The sequence below is a fragment of the Cryptomeria japonica genome, chromosome 11, assembly GCF_030272615.1.
Source record: "Cryptomeria japonica chromosome 11, Sugi_1.0, whole genome shotgun sequence".
Lineage (NCBI taxonomy): Eukaryota > Viridiplantae > Streptophyta > Pinopsida > Cupressales > Cupressaceae > Cryptomeria > Cryptomeria japonica.
In genome coordinates this window covers 166581360-166602484 of record NC_081415.1, presented here as the reverse complement: position 1 = coordinate 166602484, position 21125 = coordinate 166581360, and the positions used below count along the sequence as shown (strand labels likewise).

The 21125-nt window shown below is 38.9% G+C and overlaps 1 protein-coding gene across 3 annotated transcripts in view; it reads right to left on the bottom strand.

Moving 5' to 3' along the window:
* The window catches only part of LOC131032482 (uncharacterized), a 227653-nt gene that overhangs the window by 55526 nt on the left and 151002 nt on the right, over positions 1-21125 (bottom strand). For all 3 annotated transcript variants that reach the window (XM_057963474.2, XM_057963475.2, XM_057963476.2), the window contains one exon: positions 5717-5829. In XM_057963474.2, the coding sequence (XP_057819457.2) occupies positions 5717-5829 (113 nt within the window). The remainder of the gene's footprint in view (positions 1-5716; positions 5830-21125) is intronic.

Here is a 21125-nt window from a genome sequence, read left to right as displayed (position 1 = left end):
TCATCTTTGGTCATTCTGGAATATGCCTTGGGCTTTTTCTTCCCCTTGGCTTTAGCTTGATCTATACGTGAGAAGATGTCTTCCAAGTCAATGGGTGGCTAGGTGGCGGCCTTGCGCTGAGCTCGAGCAATTAACCATTCTTGAGGTACAGTTTGGGCTGATGCTATGGTTAAGTTTGCACTCTGTTTTTTGATGTTTTTAGTCGACTCATCAGAAATTTGCAGCTGTTCCGTTACCGGAGGAGTGGAGGAGGTGTCGAGTTCTTTGCTTGAAGCAGAGGTTTCTCCCACTTCACTGAACAATTGCCTGGTGCCTTCATGTGACGGTTGCTCTTCATTCCTTTCGAGTTCGCGGGTCTCCTCTGTTCTTTGCTCTCCTTCAATGGTAGAGTCATCTTTGCTAGTATTGTGGAGCAGCAATTCATGGCGGCTCTGTTGGGTGGGTTCATGCACTTCAATCCCCTGAATGGATGGAATTTCTCCTTCCTCAATTTGGTTACCCGGCTCGGCTGATTCAATAGCTCTTAGCTCGGCGTCTAGCATGTCGGGTGCGGGAGGGTCATCAACTCCAAATGCATCAATGTCACTCTGGGAAGGCGAAGCAGGTATATAGTCTAGTTCTACTACATTGTCGGACGAACTAGGGTCCTTTGACGATGAAGTGACCTTTGGTCTCCTAATGGGAATCTTCTCCCTTCTTGTTCTCTTGGATGTCTGAGTTCCTCTGCTGGCCTTAGCCTTCTTCCTCTTCTCGGGCTTTTCAATTTCTTCCTTAGGTGCACTGGAAGTTCCCTCATCTTCGGAGGACTGAGAATCAAGGCTACCCATTAAGTGGTAGGTGAACTGGACTCCTTCATGAATTAGTCGCTCAATCAGCTGATGCAACCATTGGTCAGTATATCTTCCTGGGGCTGCCATGACTACCTCAAAATCAATGATCAGGTCCTGCGACCAATCAACGCCTGGCAAAAGATGCCTTACTGCCTCAAATTCCCGGACATGCAGGCAGTTTCCTGAATCTGCGAATTGATCTGGGACCAGACGATATTCATATGGTCACATTTGCTGCACACTCAGCCTCGAATATTCACGCCTTCGGACCTCATAGTCATCAGAGCAGTTTTTCCAATAATCTTCAACTGTCTCTTTTGCTCTGTATCGCCTGCCATAGGCTCTCTTCGCCAGATTGTCGTGATCGAAGCATTTCCTTGGAAAATGCTCTTGTAGGCCATAGGAGGCCAGCTCTGCTAAGGATTCCTCTGCCTGGGATGGGGTCTTTAGATGGACATCCTGGTTGCCTATAATCATGGGGAATGCGAATCTAGCCTGCTTGCTATCTCTGAGTAAGCTACCGACTGGACGTGACTGCCTTGCGACCTCCATGAGAACTATCTTGTCGGTTGGGTATCGTGGAAGCCGGAGAGGGGCACCATCGAAGCCAGCTATCCAGATGTAGGAGAACCTTGGGAACTAGATGAACCAGGCTCCATATCTGTGTACTAGAATAGTAGCTTGCTCCGAGAGCCTTATGTGTAATCCTCCCTGCATAAGCCTAACCAAGCGCATTGTGAAGGCGTCATTGACGCGCTCATACTGGCCAACTGCATAGGCCGGGTTGCTCTTTTCCCTCTGAGCTATATCCTGATAGTGCAGTTGTGGGTAACAATCGTATACTTCTACCTGATCAAGTCCATTCCCAATTTCACCTTTCATTATCAAACCTGGCAGTGGTTGTTTCCTGGCGAACATGTAGACTAAAGAGGATGTCATAGTGAAGTACTTCTTTGCCTCAAGTTCAATCAGCTGGGTGTGGATATTATCGCTTATGATCTAGGCCCAGTCAAACTTGGATTTCCCAGCGAAGACCTATTCTGTGAAGTAAAACATCCATTCTTCAAAGTAGTTGGATTTGGGGAGTCCCATAACCCTACTAAGCAATGTGACCATGTCCCCATGCTCATTGTGAAAGTCACTTATTGGGGTCTTTTTCCCAATTCTGACGCTTGGAGGTCTTCTCTCCCTGTACCACTCTTCATTGATCAATGTTCTGCATCTGGCAGGATTCATATCATACGCCACCTACGCTTCATCTATAGTCATGGTTGTGGGATTATTTGCGAAGGGAATATCAAATGCGTCGCCAATGGCTTAAGGAGTGAAGTTAGCGAGGACCATGTCCTCGAGGAGCACCAATTTGGAACCTGGTTGGTAATGTCGGGCAGCCTCCACTACTAACTCATAGTTTTGCACTGCTGGGGGAAATCCTGCTGCTTAGGCGATGCCACTTTCCATCATTTGCCTTGGCCTGCCATAGGCATCAGGGGAGAAGACTCGGCTTCTGAAATCTTGAATATCAATATGGCCTAGGTCAGTATCACCGACATTGTCCCAGACACTCTGAACTTTTGACTCCCTCAGTCCCCCTCTTTGATACTGGTATTTCATCCTTTCAACTCTGTGAGGGATATCTAATTTGGATGCTCGCGATGTCTCCGCTGTAGTAGGCGTCTTTGACGATTCTATCGCCGATTTAGGCATTTATCCTGCACAGCCGGATGCCGATTACGAGGCGATAAAAAAGAAGTAAAGTAGGTTAGATACAGGATATACCAACATACCAGGATCAATTCAAAAATCGAATTGAAAGAATTGCATGATATTGTTAGCCGAAAGCTTGATTGATTTTAAACATGAATAGTTATGTAGCTTTTCGATTGCGAAATTATATTTAGGCATTAATTTCAAAATGGACAAAGCCTGAGAAATTTTCCTAAGTCTGAAAATGCATTTCCTGGTTAATTCTAGGACTATGTTTCAATTGCTTTGCATGACGTCGTACAAATGGAAAAAGATGCGACTTGAAGACTTAAGCATTTTAATCAGTTTTGCATAGACATCCATCCAATTTGTAAATATTTCAGACAATCTAGAGGTAAAGCGTACTTACCTGGTGAAAATGAATGGCGAGAAATTGCACGATTTGCCTTGCAAGAACGAATTCCAAATTTTGAATGGGAGGGTCTGCAATTTTTTTTTGAATTTTAACGGTTAACTTCTTTATTCAAAAAAAAAAAAAATTGCGCCTATGGTTTGAAAAGGACCTGCAGTTTTACTTTTTGAATTTGAATTCGGGACAGCGATTTTAATTACCTTGGCGATATGGGCGATTTGTTTTGGCGACTCTTTACTACTCTCTACAAAGTATAAGAACCTCTTGACTTTCAATGCTTCAAAGAAGAGTTACGGTAGCACCTTTAAATGGCGAATTTGGGAGAATGAAGCGCCTTCGCAAGTTTATAATCTCTATAAATTGTAGTCTCAACCCCACGCAAGGCTTCGGCGATGGAGAATGGGGTCGGCGGCACACACTTACTGCGCGATAGGCTTATTAGCATAGACCTTGGCAAACTTGAGGGTTTTCTTTTATCTTCAAGCTTTGCCCTTCATGTGATTTACCACGCACTTACCCCCGAATGGCAAATTTCGGAATTTAGAAGGGTTTTGAAAACTTCATTATCTGCGTTTTCTCCTTTGACGTGATTTTCGGAGGAATGGGGATTTTTTTTTTAGAATTTTAAACACTTCACATTTTACCCTTAGTCATGTGAAGTTCGGCGCTTAGGCGTGGTTTGCTAAACTTCGGCATTTTCTTTTATAACGTGATGGGAATTTTGAAAACTGCGGCACTTTGACCCCCTTTGTCAACTTCGGCGACTTCTAGTGTTTTGCCAATTTTCGGACCTTTTTATCGTTTTGCCAACTTCAGCGACTTCTAGTGTTTTGAAAATTTCGCAATCTAAGTGCCTTTAGTGAATTTCGGACCTTTTCCAACTTTTGTCAATTTTTCAAAACTTTCGGACCTTTTGTGAGTTTTGCCAACTTTCTTTTTTTTGGCATTTCAGCCTTGAGGTCCGAATTTCGGCCCTTTTGGCCATTTTGCAAATATTTTAATTTTTCTTTCATTTCGGCCTTAAGGTCCGAATTTCGGCCCTTTTGGCCATTTTGCAAACTTTCTAATTTTTCCTTCATTTCGGCCTTAAAGTCCGAATTTCGCCCGTTTTGGCTGAAAGCTGCGAGCTTTGGCACTTGGGTGCATTTTAAGGCTTTCACCCCTCCTTTACCTTCCGGATGGCGAAAATCAACATTCATACAAATCGTGCAAACTTCTAAAACATCATGTAATCTCTCCCATTATTCTTATGCGAAAATTGGTGTCTTTGGGTCCTCATGCGACCTTCAAATGCTTTGTCCTTTACTTGGCGAACTTCGCCAGTTTCTATCATCCCACGCCTATTTAAGGCGATTTTACAAGCTTGAACAATCTCTTGGAATTCGTGCCTGAGGGCTCGACTGACCTAATGGAATCATCGGCTCCTTCGCTCAACATCATCATCTCACGGACTAATCACGGGCTCGCTCGAAAGGACGCGAGACACTCTGTGCGGAACTTAACAAGGCGAAGACGGAAAGGCCCAAAAGAAGGGGAACCTTGTCAGCGACAGGGAGCATGTGCAACGCACAACAGTATGTCATGTGGCATTATTGCTTCTTCAATGTAAGAATCTGATATCTGATTTAAAAAAATACTTCTATTTATCTAATCCATTTCAGAACAATTCCATAAGTAGCAAATCATGAAAAGACATTTGGGAACTAGAGAACCCTTGCGCGAGTGCCTAAGGGTCTTGTCATCTTCCGACATTGTTGATGCCTGACAGAACCCTCAGGTGCCAGCTTAAAGGTGGTCTGGCACTAGCATTGCAGTAACAGCTGTGGCACAGGGACTGAGCAGGTGCTGGTGTGTCTGGCATTGGCATTGATTACACACCAATGCCAATATATGACCTAGTGAACATGGAACTACAGGTGTTCCTCCACATACTCTAATAAGAGTTTTATGAGATCACTTTCTACACCCCCTTGGCATCTTAGTAGTATTGCCTAGCTGAACATGTGAACAGAACTTGATGTGTCTGCATATATGTAGAAGAGGGTCTATAACAATCAGTTTGCTATTAACACTAAGGGGTGGGAAGATCACAGATTTCCTATCAGCAGATACAGCACTATTTGACCCATTCAAGAAAATTTAGTCATCACCAATTGCCATACCTTGATATAAAACAAACACGCTTGAAGTCAACACAAAAATCTTTTACCAGATTAGCAAAAAAAATCTCATTGATTGTAAATTTCCTTATAACAAGCCATGTTTAGGCAATAAAATCATCAAATAATTTGGCTGTTTATCCTAAAATGTCAACTTTTTGCTATCAATATATCAAACACATTGAAATTTTTTGGTCAAAGATTGTGTTTACATACAAGTACATGTATGATGGTGGTACACTCCAAAAAAATTTAATTACAAGTTTACCTTTTTGCTTTCTTTCTTTCTAGGAGTAAAGAGACTCTCTTCACTACAAATAGTATTAATTAAAAAACTGCAGAAGCACTTGATATTTAAAAATGAAATAAAAACCAAACCCCAGAAAGAAAGAAAAAATTGTATGTGCCCATGAATTTCAGGTTATAGATGTATTGGATTTCCAGAACACAAAGATTCTATGGTATTTTTTAAAACTACAAACATTCTCAGTGCCCACAGTGTTCAAAATCTCAAATTTTTAGCTCTTTAAATATAAAGTGCTGCTCCAGAAAAAATGCACATTTTTAAGGATTCAAAGATAGTAATAAAAATGTTTGAAACTACTTACACTCAAAGCCCTCCCAACATCCTTTGTAAACGTAGGGAAAATTTCCAACACTACTCCAGAAAAAGTCAACAGAAAAAGCATAGACATTCCCATGATAATCCATTTTAATCCACCTGCAATTTTTTGTTTTATTTTTAAATTAGTATGAAGAATTAAGAAAAAATGCAAACCAGAAAATAATGTGAATACCAGATTGTTGTTTGAAACTAATCCTAATTAGTCAATAGAACACAGCCCTCGAAGAACAGATGATAGCAAGAGAATGACTAACTTTTCAACATAGAATATCACCATACACGTGTATTTCATTAGGCATCCACCAGCACTGATACTTAGAGTTATTAAAAACTATCTTTAGAAGGGATATTTAGCTGGCAACAAATGAAACAATATTGATTCCCATAAATGTTCCAAAAGCAGTCAATTGGAGTGAAAATATTACAGAAGTTGCATACAATTAGGAGGTGCCTTCACTATCAATAAAAAAAATTGGCAATAGAAAAATGAACAAATATTATCTCAAATATATTGCCTTCACTATCAATACAACAATTAAATTGACAGTAGGAAAATGAACAAATATTATCTCAAATATAGTGCCAATGCAAAAAAACGATGGATGATTTAAAGTCCTAAAATATGCATGGTTGCAAAGATGGAAACATGTTGTACCCATATAAAATATATTGCTTCAAGTTTCAAAGCTTAAACCTCATCTTTACATCCACTCAAAGTCACGTTTCAACATTTTGTCTGATCAATTCCATTTTGGTTTTGTTGTCTTTTTCTGTGTATTAACGCAGGGAAAATGGAAAGAACTTTTAGGCACTTTTAGAAAGGTGAAGAATCAAGATCAATCAATGAAGAGATGATAAAAACTTCAAGGAAAAGAATAGAGGTGAATCAAACACATGAATCTAATAAATGTTGACAACCACACTTTTCAAAATATACATGAGTAGCATCTTTCAAACTAGACATGAGTAGCCATGAATCTAATAAATTTTGATTGCCACACTTTTCAAAATATCATGAGTAGCATCTTTCAATAACATTATCCAAGGCTGGGAACTTAAATCTTCTGTGAGAATTGTTTAGTTGATCACCTTTACTTTATGGGAAACACGTGTGACAGAAAATCCATCCGTCAAACACCTTTCAGATTCCACAAAATTCAGAAGAGACACAAAGTGACGATCATCCATCTTTCATTTTCAATTGCTACTTACCTCACATGCAATAATGGTTTACATGTATGTATGTATACATGCACATGTGCTTCCAGCATAGTTACCAAATCAGGCCTGAATTGATTCAGTAGCTTTTCAATTGCTCTAAAAAAAATTCCAAAACTTTTTGAAAATCCCAAATGAATTGAATTATTTAAACCTGGTAACTATAGTTTCCAGTAGCAAACAAAACTTTGAAAATGTTTTCCAAGAAAATAGTGTGTTGGTTGAAAATTTTGTACACTCGCAGAAATATACAAAATTGTGGTTTCAACCAAAGCGTGTGAGTAAAACTCTCTTAATTAAGGGAAGGCTCCCCCTATCTAACTATAACTTTAAAAATAAAATGGGATGGGACAGCAGTCTTTCTTCTTCTTTCAAGAAAGGCAATATCCTTTTCTCTTCACAAAAAGTTGATAGCAATTTGATATAAAACAGCAGTAACGACTTTTTGAAATGAAATGAGAGAAAGGAAATGAAGTTTCCTGAAAGCTCAAAGACTTCCATCACTTCCTTCAGGACAGGACAGCAATATAAAGCTCAAAGTCTTGATTATGTGAAGTCGTATCTACCCTTTTCTATACTAATTCTATTAAGAACAAATTATAACAGCACAAAGACTGAATATCTTATTCTTTCTACATAAGACAACAAGAACAAGTCTGAGTTCAAAGACTCACAGCTATTTCTCACAAAATCTTCTTCTAAACTTTGTTAAGAACAAGTGTAAGCACAAAGTCTTACAGTTTTTCCCAATAGAACTTCTACTTTAACTAAATTAATCTCCAATACTTGCAGCTCAAAGACTGCAAATCAGATTCGATTAAGTTCTCAAAGAAACACTTGCGAGAAAGGTAATATGGAACACAAACTCAAGAATGTAGCACAAAGACTCAAAGCTTGAGCAATTTTCTTCTGTTCCTTTCAATTCTTCAATTTACACATAAAAGCTCAAAGACTTCTTTGCTGCAAATTTGGTAGAGTTTTTGCTTGCTTTCTAAAAGATAAAAATTACAATAGACCCCCTCAAGTATTTATAGGAGAGGAGTCATGAGAAAAAGGTGAGAGGATCTCAACTAACTTGAGAAATTCTCTCAACCACCAAGACTTATTCAATAACTAACTATGACTTATTCCAACTACAGTCCTAACTGAAAAGAACCTGTAGTTGCCTTACATGTAATTACAAAAGTGCAAGTAATGACTTAACTTGCAATTTACAAAAAGATTTTTACATGTAACTTGTCAAAAGAAAAAACTACAACTAAGAGATTACAATTCTAGAAAAACACAACTAAGTGTTGAAAAACAATTAGGCTACAGCATATGAAGACATGAATCCTTCGAACTTCTGGATGATCATTCGTAGTTCATCAGAATTCGTTTCGTGGGTGTTCTTGGCAACAACCATGGTCTTCGCGATGGTATCATGGCATCGGAGAAGCATAGAGTTGTTCTTCTCCAAGATGGAATGGATTTTGTGCAAAAAGATTTGATGTTTCATCAAAACCTGAATTGAAGCAGCTGAGAATTGTTCGCTTCTCCATTCATTATGAATCCTTATCTGTAGATCTGCAAGAACTTCTTCTTCTGGTATCAGCTCTCCATTTTGACTCATTATGTTGCAAGAGGCCTTCTCACAATGAGAAACAATACCTTGGAATACTTCATCCCGCATTCTCATTGCATCATCAATCTCCTCAATGAGGGATTTGAGAACAAGGGCTTTATTCTCCAGAAGTTCTTCGAATTCCAAGTACATGACCCTGGAAGGAATAATGGCATGCTCCTAAAGAACACTCAACTGTTGTTGGGGCATGGTGCGCCAGATTGTCAAACTACCTTCAACACTTTCCAAATTCTGTTTGAAAGTGTCGAAGGTATGATTCAATTTCTCTTCAATGGTCTCCAACTTAGACATCATTTGAAAAATGTTTTTCAACACTTGTGCACATAGATCATGAAGCTGATCAACCCAAGAATCCAATGCTTGTACTTTCTGAGCAGCCCTTTCAACTCCACGAATTGATTCTTGGGAACCGAAAGAACTTGTAAGATTACTCCCTTCAACAGCAGGTTTTGTAATTTTATGAACAGCTGCAACAAGTTGTCGGTTCTCCTCTTCTAGCTTATCTTTCTTTGCTAGAAGTTCATCATACCACTGCACTAGTGAGGCTATAGAATACTGGGCATCATGTTTAACCACTTCATGCATTTGCTTACCCAATTCTACCCTTGTGACTTTGTAATCAGCAACTGACATCTCTTCAAGTGGCTTATCTACAAGAGGTTAACAATTTCAGCCACCTTTATCTAATTGTTGTCAACAGTTCCTCTTGAGATAGTCTTGGCCTTTTTGGCAACCTTGGGCCTAGACTGTTTAAGTTGCTAACAATCAAAGGCATTGGGTGAGATTTCTTGCTTCTTCCTCTTTGGGGTAAAAGAACTAAGCCATTTAGGTAAAGCCATCAACTCTCCTTTAGTAGCAACTGTTGCGAGCAAAGGAGAAGCAGTTTTTGTTTGAACAACTATGGTCACCCTAGGGGAAGTATCCGTCTGAATAGCAACCATGGTTTGCTTAGTAACCAAAGGACATGAAGTCTATTTCATAAACCCCTCAAAGCTAGAAGTAGAGGTATCAATCTCTGATAGATGAATGCATGCAGGAGTATCCTCGAAGATTTCCAACAGACACTCTTGTTGATGATCAATAGGAGGCTCAACTGCTGAAATGGGGATGGCATTGTGAGGAGACTCCTCCACCACTATGTCAGGAGGAGATAGAGGCAACTCCATAGAAACCGAAAGGGGAATCTCATGAGGTGACTCTGAAGCTAGTGATCTAGGAGCATCATCTGATTGTTCCTTCTTCTGGATTATCAACATCAATCACATGAATGTGAAGTCGAGACTTCTCTTTCCCACGAACTGTTGCCTCCTCAGGAGAAACTACTGTTGCCCAACTAACCCACAATTTGATCCTAGTGCCTGAAGATGATGCACCTTCCTTGTTGTCAGCCTGAATCTCATACTTACGTCCAAGAGGCCCTATAGAGTCATCTTCTTTTCCAACCTTGATTTTGATGAGTCTAACACCATTACCTTTCAGCCAAGCGTTGGTGTTAGCCAGGATAGGCTGAAATCTTTCAAGAATGGAAGTGCACTCTTTATGTGACCATTGGATTAAAGTTAGTGGAGCTTCTTCAACCCTTTGTGAAATATATTCAGGATCAAGTACATGCCCATCATCAATCATCCCTTGTGGAATAACCACCAAGTTCAAATCAATAACCTGCTCAACAGTAAGCTTGTAGTAAAGGACCTTTTGATCTTTTTCTTCATACCCCGGTAGTCAAAATTTGCCCTAGACTTAAACCTTTTGAGTTTAATCTCCTGCATCTCAGTCTTCATAGCCTTAGCTTTGATGGATGTGACAAGAGAATACTGGTCAATTTTCAATGGGTTTGTTGTAGAATTCCCCATTCCAACCTTATGTCTAATAGACTGATGAGTGTGCACAGCCATGATCTATCTTCCCAACTCCTTAAAAATGAGCTTATCAGTTGGGAATCTAGGAAGAATGTATGGCTGCCCACTATAGCATCCGACTCTCATATAGGTAAAGGTGGGGAATTGAAGAAACAAGCACCCATACTCATTCACTCTTTCCCATGCCTCATCTGACAACCTTCTATTCTTTAGAGTCTTGTCAAACTGGCACATGAAGTAACCAAAGAATGCATCTTGAACTCTTATAAAATGCAATCCGTTAGGTCTCAAAGGCAGCTGATCATAATATTCCCATACAGGTATAAGCGAGCAATCACCCTTGGTAGAAAGACTAGGGAAATGTCTAAGTGATTCTGCCAAATACACCAAGTATGAGTTCATGTAGAAAGTCATGGTGGAAGGGACTGTTGCAAGATGCTCGCACAAAGTATCACTGATATGGGACTGCCTTATGAACATGATATTAGAGTGTTCAAGACCCATCATCCTGTCGAGGAGAGTAATGATGTCTCCAATTTCTCACTTGAAGTCACAACGGTACAACTTGGCCCACCTTGAGAAAGTGGCTCGTGGCTCATGGATCAACCTGTTAATATGACGCTTACAGTCCTTTTCCCTTTTGACATAGTACTCAGCTGCACTACTTTTGGAAATCTCCATATAAACAGGTGCTAGTGGTATTCTGAAGACTTTCTCAATGGTATCAGCACCAAGGCGGATTATCGCCTCACCATCATTATTTCTAATGGTTCTCGTTTCCTTGTCAAAGTGATGAGCACAAGCAAGGACAAATTCAAGTTCTAGGGCAGCCACTGGGAAAGAAGACGCATGATGAATATGGCTGTCCAACAGCCGCTGCATATTGCTATCCTGCAGATCCTCCACCCTCTTAATGAATTATAACATATCCTCATGCCCTATCTCTATGTCTTTGATGCAATCAAAAGGAGAGGAAACTTGCGAAGGTGGAACTTCATTCTGATACTTGTCATATTTATACTTCATCTTCTTTGGAATTAGAGATGACGGCAAATCTGACATTGAAGGACAACCTAGTATACTGCGATGAAGACTTAAAAGTGTTAAGGCAAAATCATAATCAGCTGCAACTAACATTTTTCCTTCTTCAAATGGGAAGAACTCTAACCCTTGCACTTCATGATTTTGTGAGAGAAAGATGGGAAATAAATGGGAACGCTGGGAATCTTGACTTTGACCAATTTCGGATCTTGAGGAAAGTTTTACAAGTATACAAGTTGGGAAGAATGCACATGCAATCGAACTTTTAAAACCCGAATGCAGGTATACTTGTAAAACGGAAAATGGAGAAATGAATGAAAAATGAGAATTAAACTTGCGGAAAATGACGTGAACGGAAAGTACAGATATAGGCGATATGGATGGATAAAAATGGGAAGATTTTGGGAATGTCATTTCCAAGAAAATGAGAAGAACTTTGGACATGCAATCTGGCTCTAAAAACCCGATTTTGGAAGGATGGGTATTTTTCATCTTTGCAACTTGGAATTTCAACAAAAGATGGTTAAATTCTTTTAACCATACGGGAAGAACAATTATTTTCATCCAACTTGTAATTGGGATTTAAAATCTCGAATACAAGTAAAGAGGGAAAATGGGGAAGAACGATGCAATTCACAAATTGCTTTGCAAAGGGGGAAATCTCTCTCACAAAACCAATTTTTGGGGCAAAATAATCATATACACAAATTTACAACTAGAAAGGAAAAACAAGAAAACAAGAAAACAAGAAAATGAAACAAAGAAAGAAAAGAAATCATACCTCGCTTCAAAATGAAAATGCCTCTTCAAAAAGATGATCAATCTTTGAAAAAAGGAAGAACTCTTAAATAGAGATTAAACCGCATTCTAAAACCCTTGCACGTTTTACAAAAACGTCTTGGGCAGCAAAACGTGGCACCAAATGCAAACTTGAAGGAATAAGAAGTGGTCAATCCTCCATCAAACCCCAACGCCTTAGCATGGAAAGCAAAAACGACTTAGGAGATTGAAGCTTCGTGGAGTTTGGATCCACCAAAACGTGGGTCTTGGAAATCACGTGGAAAACGGTTTAGCAGAAAATAAGGGTTAAACCATTCACCAAATCAACAACAACGTGTCCCATAACTCACATAAATCGCCTTGCAACAAAAATGCCTCCTTGCTCCATGAATTTCTCCACAAAAATTGGGAAAACTTTGCGGAAAAATTGTCTTAGGAGAGGAAAATCGGGTTCTTGGGAAAGAAATACAAGTTCCATTTTACATTCAATAGAAAAAATCGGGTTTTAATTCCCATATTAGAAGTTTAAAATGTTACTTTTCCCTCAACATGTAAAATCGGGTTTTAGAAATGCAATTACAAGTTTAAAATTCCCCAATTTGCACTTTATGAAGAAAATTGGATTTTTTGGGCATTATAGCAAGTTTAAAATTGTCACTTTATTCCAGTTCTAAGCAAAATCGGGTTTTGGAGAGAGATGTGCAAATTACAAATTACTTGTAAAGGGAAAATAAAATCCCTACAACAAGTTTTAAGAACTTAACACATGTAATAGGGGTTTAAAATCCCTATTACAAGCAAAAGACATTAAAATAGGGGTTTTAGAAAAGAATTACAAGTTATTTATAAATATGCAATTTAAAATCAACCTGTAACTTATCCAAAAAAATCCCTATAATGACTTAAAAAGCCAAAAAGAATCAAGGGGGAAATAAAAAGTAAGTTACAAGTTCTTTTTTCAATAAAGTGCACTTGTATTTAGCCAAAAATTTCCCTACAAAGACCAAAACAAAGGAAATCATTAAAACTTGCAATTCAAGGAAAGTTTCCCACCTGCAATCAAGGAGAAAAAACCCGAAATTGAAGGAAAGACATAGCAAACAAACCCAAAATGCGATGAAATTCGAAATGAGGTTTACGGATGGGCTGAAGATTAAGTCAGTCCAAGGATTAGACGAAATTATGCTTTGGGAAGCATGCCATGGAGAAAAAAATCATTTTTTAACAAAAATTTTATGTAATGGTCGTTCTTTTTTTAAAACAAAAATGAGGGCAACATAGTGTAGGTGCTTTTATTTTCACGCTTGTGTAATTAATGGTTGTACAATAGATTAGGCATGTTATAACTTTCATTTGTCATTATTGTGCTGCTTGGTATAGGGCACTTTGATGTGCACTATACGATTGTCAAGTCATTAAGATGTTTAACTTTATAATACACAGTGTCAATTCATTATGAGGATAAGATGGCATATCACCATCTAGGACAATAACAAAGAATAACAAAGACCTTAAGTTTGATAAACAATTGTTACAATTCTAAAGATCAAGTGACACAGAATCCAATGGATGATTCAGCAATATCTTAATATATTCGATTTCTTGTAGCCAATTTCATTTGCATAGTTAATAGATGAACTTCATCCCCTAAATTTCAAATTTATTCCTAGTAACTCCTAAAAAATGAACTCCATATCCTATATTTAAGGATTTGTCCTATTGACTCCTAGAATTATCAATTAATGAGTTGTAAAGAAGCCTTTTAGGAAGTAACTGGTTGTACAACATTACTCCCAACAAATGTTGTGGTAGTGGTTCAGGCCCCTAGACCAATAGGTTTGGGTCTGATCAGGACCAAATAGGAATCTGGGTTCAGTTTGGCGGGGATCCATCTAGGGATCTGCTAAACCACTGCCAGATTGTTCAGATGAACCCAAACAAACCCATCCTGAATTTTAATTCCATTCTCTCTTGCTGTGATGAATATCGGCAGGGTGTCTGATTCCATGATGTAATGTCCCTTACTAGTTATATGGGTATAAATATGTTTGCCTGGAATACAGATAAAAAAATAAATCAGAAATGAAGTCATTGTTCACATTCAAAAGAAATCATATTTAAACATACAGAAAATTACTTTTTTAACAGATTATACATAGGCAGCAGAAACCAGATTTATTCAATCATAACTTATATGGTTTATAACATTTTCCTTAAATAACCATAATTGGTAGCACAGGGAATGATCCTGTTAGCCCATCCATCCCACTCTGGATCCAAAGGCAGTCATCATGCCCCTTTGGCTTACTATCAGTGGTGTGGGTCTTATCCCCGCAATTCATAACTTGTCCCACCCCTAAGGTTATTGAACCGAGGAAGTATCAGATCATAGAGAGGCTTATTAATTGCCAGTCCCAGGCGCAATAGCAGTCATGTGCCCTACTGGCCTACGGATCTTACATGGATCAGTAGGTAAACAATTGAGACAGACATTATCCTCCTCTCCCAATCTCTCCGTCTTCCTGAAATTTAAGTGCATTTCTTGTAAATATAGATTTACTGTTTTAATGTTAATACATAAGTGTGCACGGTCTGCTTTAATTCAGTTTTGTATTACTATTGGATCAGTATTTCAGCAATTCGTATGTCATTCTTTTATTGATTTAAATCAGATGAAACGGGAAAGGAAACTCATTTGGAAGTTTGTAAATGCCGTACTGTGGAAGATTGGCTATTTCATGGCATATCCTCATTCAGATTTTGAACTACTTATACGTATCAGATGGTAACTGATTGTAATTAAAAAACACACATGAAATTAAGTTTGATTTAAGCAATCCCCGTCTATCAACATATCAATGGAAGACGATTCATTCTGTATATTAATTTAATTCCCCTAAATTATTACGTTCAATCTGTGGAAGGTACCAATCACATAATGTGGAAGTACTCACTGGGTCACAGCAAACATTCCGTATCAGTCATATTCTTTAATAATATTATGGTTAATACATGTACAAGGAGAAAAACCTTGTTCACAAAGTTATCGTATGTTATTGCTTTGATTTACGATTCATATTTTAATATCAATTTAATGGAATGCGGTCCACATCATTATCGAATCATATGAATTTGGTAATTTTTTGCAGTTATGGTATTATCGTATTGAATGTATGCATTGTACAAACTTTGTGATTAACTTAGGAACCAATCCTTCTTGTATTGTTCTGAGTATTCGGACATACCTGGAATGGTTGTCTTGTCGTCTATTGAATCAAAACGGCGAATGGCTTCACTCCCGCAATATACGATTTTTTCCCCCTTTTCCTCCCCCCCGCCCTAAATCTCCCAAAACCTCATATATGAATAATCCTGCATGAGTCATGCTGCTGGGTCACGACTCTTCAGAAAGATGCATGGCTTTCTTTAGCCGCATGTTTTCCTAATACACCTTTGTCAGTAAACAATGCATTTTTACCTTTGTTATTAATCATCTTTTATAATAGAAATTAATAATTATTTAGTAAGAACAACAATTAATCAAATTAACTACGTCATCATTATATTAGTTCAATAATGGATTAATTAAAAATCTGTAATCTGAACAGAGACTATATTAAAAAATGTTTGTATTTTGTACATTTGTTATGGGACATGACAGTCCTCCCCTCTTGAGTTTGCTTGTCCACAAGCAATTTTGAGTTGGGGGTGGTTAAAAATCTCCTCCCCTTCCCACGTAGCATCTTCTTCAAGCAACCCTTTCCATTTAACCAAGAACTCCGGAATGGTTTTGTTCAACTTCTTTTCCCTCATATTCAAGATCAGTTCAGGTTCTAATAGGAGTTTTCCTTCATCATCAAGAGGAGGTAGATCAGCACAGGGAGCAACATGTTGCCCCAAAACTCTCTTAAGTTTGGACACATGAAAGATGTTATCGATCCTGCTGTTTGCCGGAAGCTCAATCTGATAAGCTACCTCTCCTATTTTCCACAATACCTTATAAGGGCCATAAAATTGAGGTGTGAGTTTCTCAGCACCACTGGTCTTCAGGGATGACTGCCTATAAGGCTGAAGCTTCAAAAAAACCAAGTCACCTTCTTCAAAAGTCCTTTCTTCTCGATGACGGTCAACATACATTTTTTGCTGATTTTGGGAGTACTGCAAGTTATCTTTCAAGGAATACAGAATATCCACATTTTGTTGTATAAAGTCTTTAGCACTTGGCACTTTACTTTCTTGGATGGCTAATCCACCAAAAGTCATCGTGTCATATCCATATAGAGCCTTAAAGGGGCTCATGCCAATAGACATATGGTAGGTTGTATTGTAACAATATTCCCCTAAATGCAACCACTTAATCCATGAATTCTGCTGATTTGTAACATAATTCCTCAAATATCCTTCTAGCCATTTATTTACTATTTCAGCTTGCCCAACTGTCAGGGGATGTGTTGTGACCATTTCACACATCGCCCCATTTAAAATGGGGACCCCCTCTTTTTGTTTGTTTTTTCGCCCGCTTTTCGCTTCGTTTTTTAGGGTTTTGGTAGTTTGTCAGTTGTCTGGATTAGGGTCAAGCCTTAGGGTTCCCTTTTCGATCTTTTCAGGCCAAAATCCAGTCAAGTTTTGAGAGCTTTTTGAGCTTCCTTTCGTAAGATGCAAATTTTGAATGAAATGAATTCGCCAGAATGGTCTATTTTCAATTGGAATGTTGAATGCAGAGTCTAAATTTGTCTAAGTGTTGATAATGAAATGTGAATTTTGTCCAATTGAGTAATTTTGACCAAATTTTGAGTTTTTTTGATATTTGATCCCGGGCATTGGAAATGATTTGTTTTTGCCTTGTGAAGTGATTAAACGTGTAAAATCATGATGTTTTGGCCTGTAGGAGCAAAATCACTCCTGTCCCTCAGTGAAGGACCAGAGCTCGTTTTCAAAAATCTTACTATCCCTGCAGAGTCAAGATGAATTTCGAATTGGAAGTGATAAAGAAAGGCGTGATCTTTCCGTTGAATATAAATTGAAGGATTTCACGAACACGGAAATGCCTCAGGGAGCAAAATCGCTCCTGTCCCTCAGTGAAGGACCGGAGCTTAAAATTAAATATTGCTTTGTCCTTGCAGAATTTTAACAACTTGATGATTTGAAGAGGTCCAAAGAGGTGCATTTTACCAGTTGAATATAATTTGAAGGCACAAACATGAAGAAAAATGGCCAAAAGTACAAGATCGCTCCTGTCCCTCAGTTAGGGACCAGGGCGAAATCCATTGTAGCTCCCGTCCCTCTCCCAGGGACCAGAGCGAAATTCTTCATAGGGCATGTCCTGGGCAAAGATCAAGCAAGTTTTGAGTTCGAAGGCAAGAAAGGAGGTGAAATGAACCTGTTGAAGATAAATGAAGATTACAAAACATCAACAAGGGACCCAAATGCCCAAGTTCGCTCCTGTCCCTCAGTCAGGGAACAGAGCGATTTTTGTCTTAGACAAATTTCTTGCCAAATTACAATGAATTCCAAGGCATGGTTGAGTGAAAAGGTACATTACGAATCCGTTGAAGATAAATTTTGAGGTTAGCAAAGTGAGATGAAGCCTACAAGAGCAGGATCGCTCCTGTCCCTCAGTCAGGGACCTGGGCGATATAATGATTATGTTGCTTTTCTTCCAAGTTCAAGACACTCCAAGATGAAGTACAAGGTGGTGAAGACGTTTTAAGGCATCTCAATGAAGGACGAAGTATCCAAAGTCGCCTATGTTGAAGGAATTACACCAAGACACCTAATTCGCTCTTGTCCCTCAGGCAGGGACCAGAGCGAAATTCCTATAGAGACCTAGATTTTGAAAGTTTAACAAGTACCAAGCGGCTAAGAAGGATCAAAGGACTTCATCTTACATTATGAAAGCAATTGCAAGTTGATGAAAACAGACATGAGCTCAAAACCTTGAAGTTCGCTCCTGTCCCTCAGGCAGGGACCAGAGCGATATTGACTATAGTTGCCAAATCCTTCGGAAATCACGTTAAGTCAAGGTTTTGCCAGGTGGTAAAAGGTCTAAGGTGTCTTGAGAAGATGATATATAAAGGTTTCGAACGTCAAAGGATCATCAATTTGAATAAGGAAGCTATATCGCTCCTGTCCTTTGGACAAGGACCAGGGCGATTTTCACAATATCCTTCATTTTCCGTCAAAATCATGTCAAAGCTAGTTCACACAAGATCAAGGACATTATTTAAGAGGCAATGAACGAGGAACCAAGGTTGAAAGATGGCGCATTTTGACTAGAGCACAAAGTTCGCTCCTATCCCTCTCCAAGGGACTAGGGCGATATTCCTCTAAACATCAAAGTGTCTTGTAGAATTCAAGTGAAACGAGAGTGGAATGAAAGAATAACATTGTTTGTCCCTCACAATGAAGATTGGAGATCAAAGATACAAAGATCATGGAGAAAACATCAAGATCGCTCCTGTCCCTCTCCAAGGGACCAGGGCGATATCACATCTAGAGGCATTCATTCGCACAAGCAAGCTAATCAAGCTCGAAGGACTTAGCAAAAATACCAAATTCAACATGGAGATGGACACTTTAAACGTCAAAAGTGCCAGAATCAAGACCAAGATGATGGATCGCTCATGTCCCTCAGTCAGGGACCAGGGCGATGAGGTTTGCATTTTTTCATCTTTAAATTTTGGCGCTCAAACACATTTTTGAATTTATTTAAATGCTAGAAAATTCGATAAGTTTGAAAATCCAATTAAAATGGCATTTAAAATTTGCGCTTGGTATTAATTAATTATTTTTGCCTTGTAAGAAAATCGAATTAATTAATTTATAAACAAAGGCATTTAATAATTAATTATTAATTCATTAAAAAATTAAATAGACCGCTTGGTATTTATTTGTTTTATGGAGGTCGGCCTTTATTATTGATTTAAAAATCGTTTTTAATTGCCTAATTTTACCAAAGTCGGCCTAAGGTAAATTGTGGTATAGGCGCTTATAAAGAGAGGTGAAGATTTTCATTTTTACATCATCATTTTACTATCTTCCTTCAAGTGCGATTTGGAAGACAAGAGAGAAGTGCGAATTGTATTCAAGAGAGTGCGAATTTCATTTCAAGCAAAGGAAGGCGCTAATATCATCTAAGGAGTGCGAACTTAGTTTTCATTTGTGCGAGCTTGTCAAAGATATTGGAGATCACGTCAAGGATATACCAAAGGTGGCGAAGTTGCTAATTTGAAGAGGAGATCACGTTGAAGCCATCTAATATCAATTTTGCCTAGGCGATTTTATTCATTTTGCATTCTAGAGTTAGCTCTCAAGTGAGGTATGGCGATATTGGTTTTATTGTTTTAATTTTGAATTGTTGATCGTCATGTCTAAATTTTGAATTTTGAATTTTGAATTCCAACTAGCTCGATCGTTTTTTAGGAAATGATAACTCTAAGACTTATCATGATGTTTCCTAAAATTTATTCTCTAATCTATGTTATATATTGTAAGATCTAGTTTCTCATTATGAAATGTTGTGTAGGTATGGCGACCCCGAAGGCAGGAGCATCCACCAGTCGTCCAGCTCTCATGAAGGAAGATCAAAAGACCGAAGAAGTGGAGACCAAGATCCTGTCGAAGTGGAGCAACATTGGAGATACCAACTTGGGTAACTTCAGCACGAAGAAGTTTCGAGAGGTCCCTTACATTGGCAAGCCATCACCTGTCGCCCGGAGAATAATTGAGAGTGGCATCATTAAGGCGGTCGGCTTTCCTCCAGCTGTTCAGTGCCATGAGTTGAGGATTGAGTGTGCTCGTCATTACGATCCTCAGTCCAGAACGATCGTGTCCAATGAAGGAAACACTTTGGCGTACCTTTCAGAGGAAGCTATAAGTGAAGCTTTCCACCTTCCAGAGCACAGGGACATGATATACAAGAGCATAGAAGGAGCCAGGTCAATGTACGATGATGACCCAGATGCTTGTCTAAGCATCATCAACAAGATCTGGTTACTCAAGAGCCGTCCCCGTCTGAGCAAGATCCCGAACACACCGCACAGGATTGATTTCCAGGAGGAGTACAGAGATTTGATCACAATGCTCAACCGAGTTACAGGAGCCCCTCACGCCTTCTATTTTGAGAAGTGGATGTTCTACTTCATCCAGGTGATCGTTCAAGGGAAAGGTACCATACATTGGGCTAGGATGATTAGCCATTGCTTGGACGTACAGTTGAGGAGACTCAAGGCTACCAAGTCTTTCCACATGAGTTCATACGTCATCTATGCCTTGATCAGGAGTTTTGAGTACGCAGAACTACCTCACAGAGGAGTGATTGGAAGAGGACCCGGCGAGGTAAGAGCTTGTGATTCCTATGCCTACTTGCATCATCCGCCAGGGAGCAACTACAAGTTAGTTAATGATACCTTCACGATGAACATCACAAGGACGTTGCAAGGTGGGATTCACAACAGATTATCTCAAGATGCACAAGAATTAATAAAGAGGTACGGTGCTTGGTTTATTCAATTTCCGAAGTTCACTTATATTAGAGTGCATGGATGTCCTTTACCACCATACATGTTGCCGAGATATCCGACAGACAGAATTGTGTTACTTGAAGTAACAAGACAGTTGGCAGCATATGCGAAGGCATTCAGACACAGACATGGGAATGGAGTTCCAGTACCTATCATTTTGGGCAATTCAGTTGAGGTATGTCCTAATGCTTTAGCTATGGATGACGCAGAGAAGGAGTTAGCCTTGTATTCTTTTTCATCTTTTGCTTTGAGAGAAAGCTTTGATCCACATGGACATTTAGAGGAGACAGTCGGCAGGAAGTTTAAGCATGAGTACCAAATTGAAGATTTTATGATGAATCTCTTAGA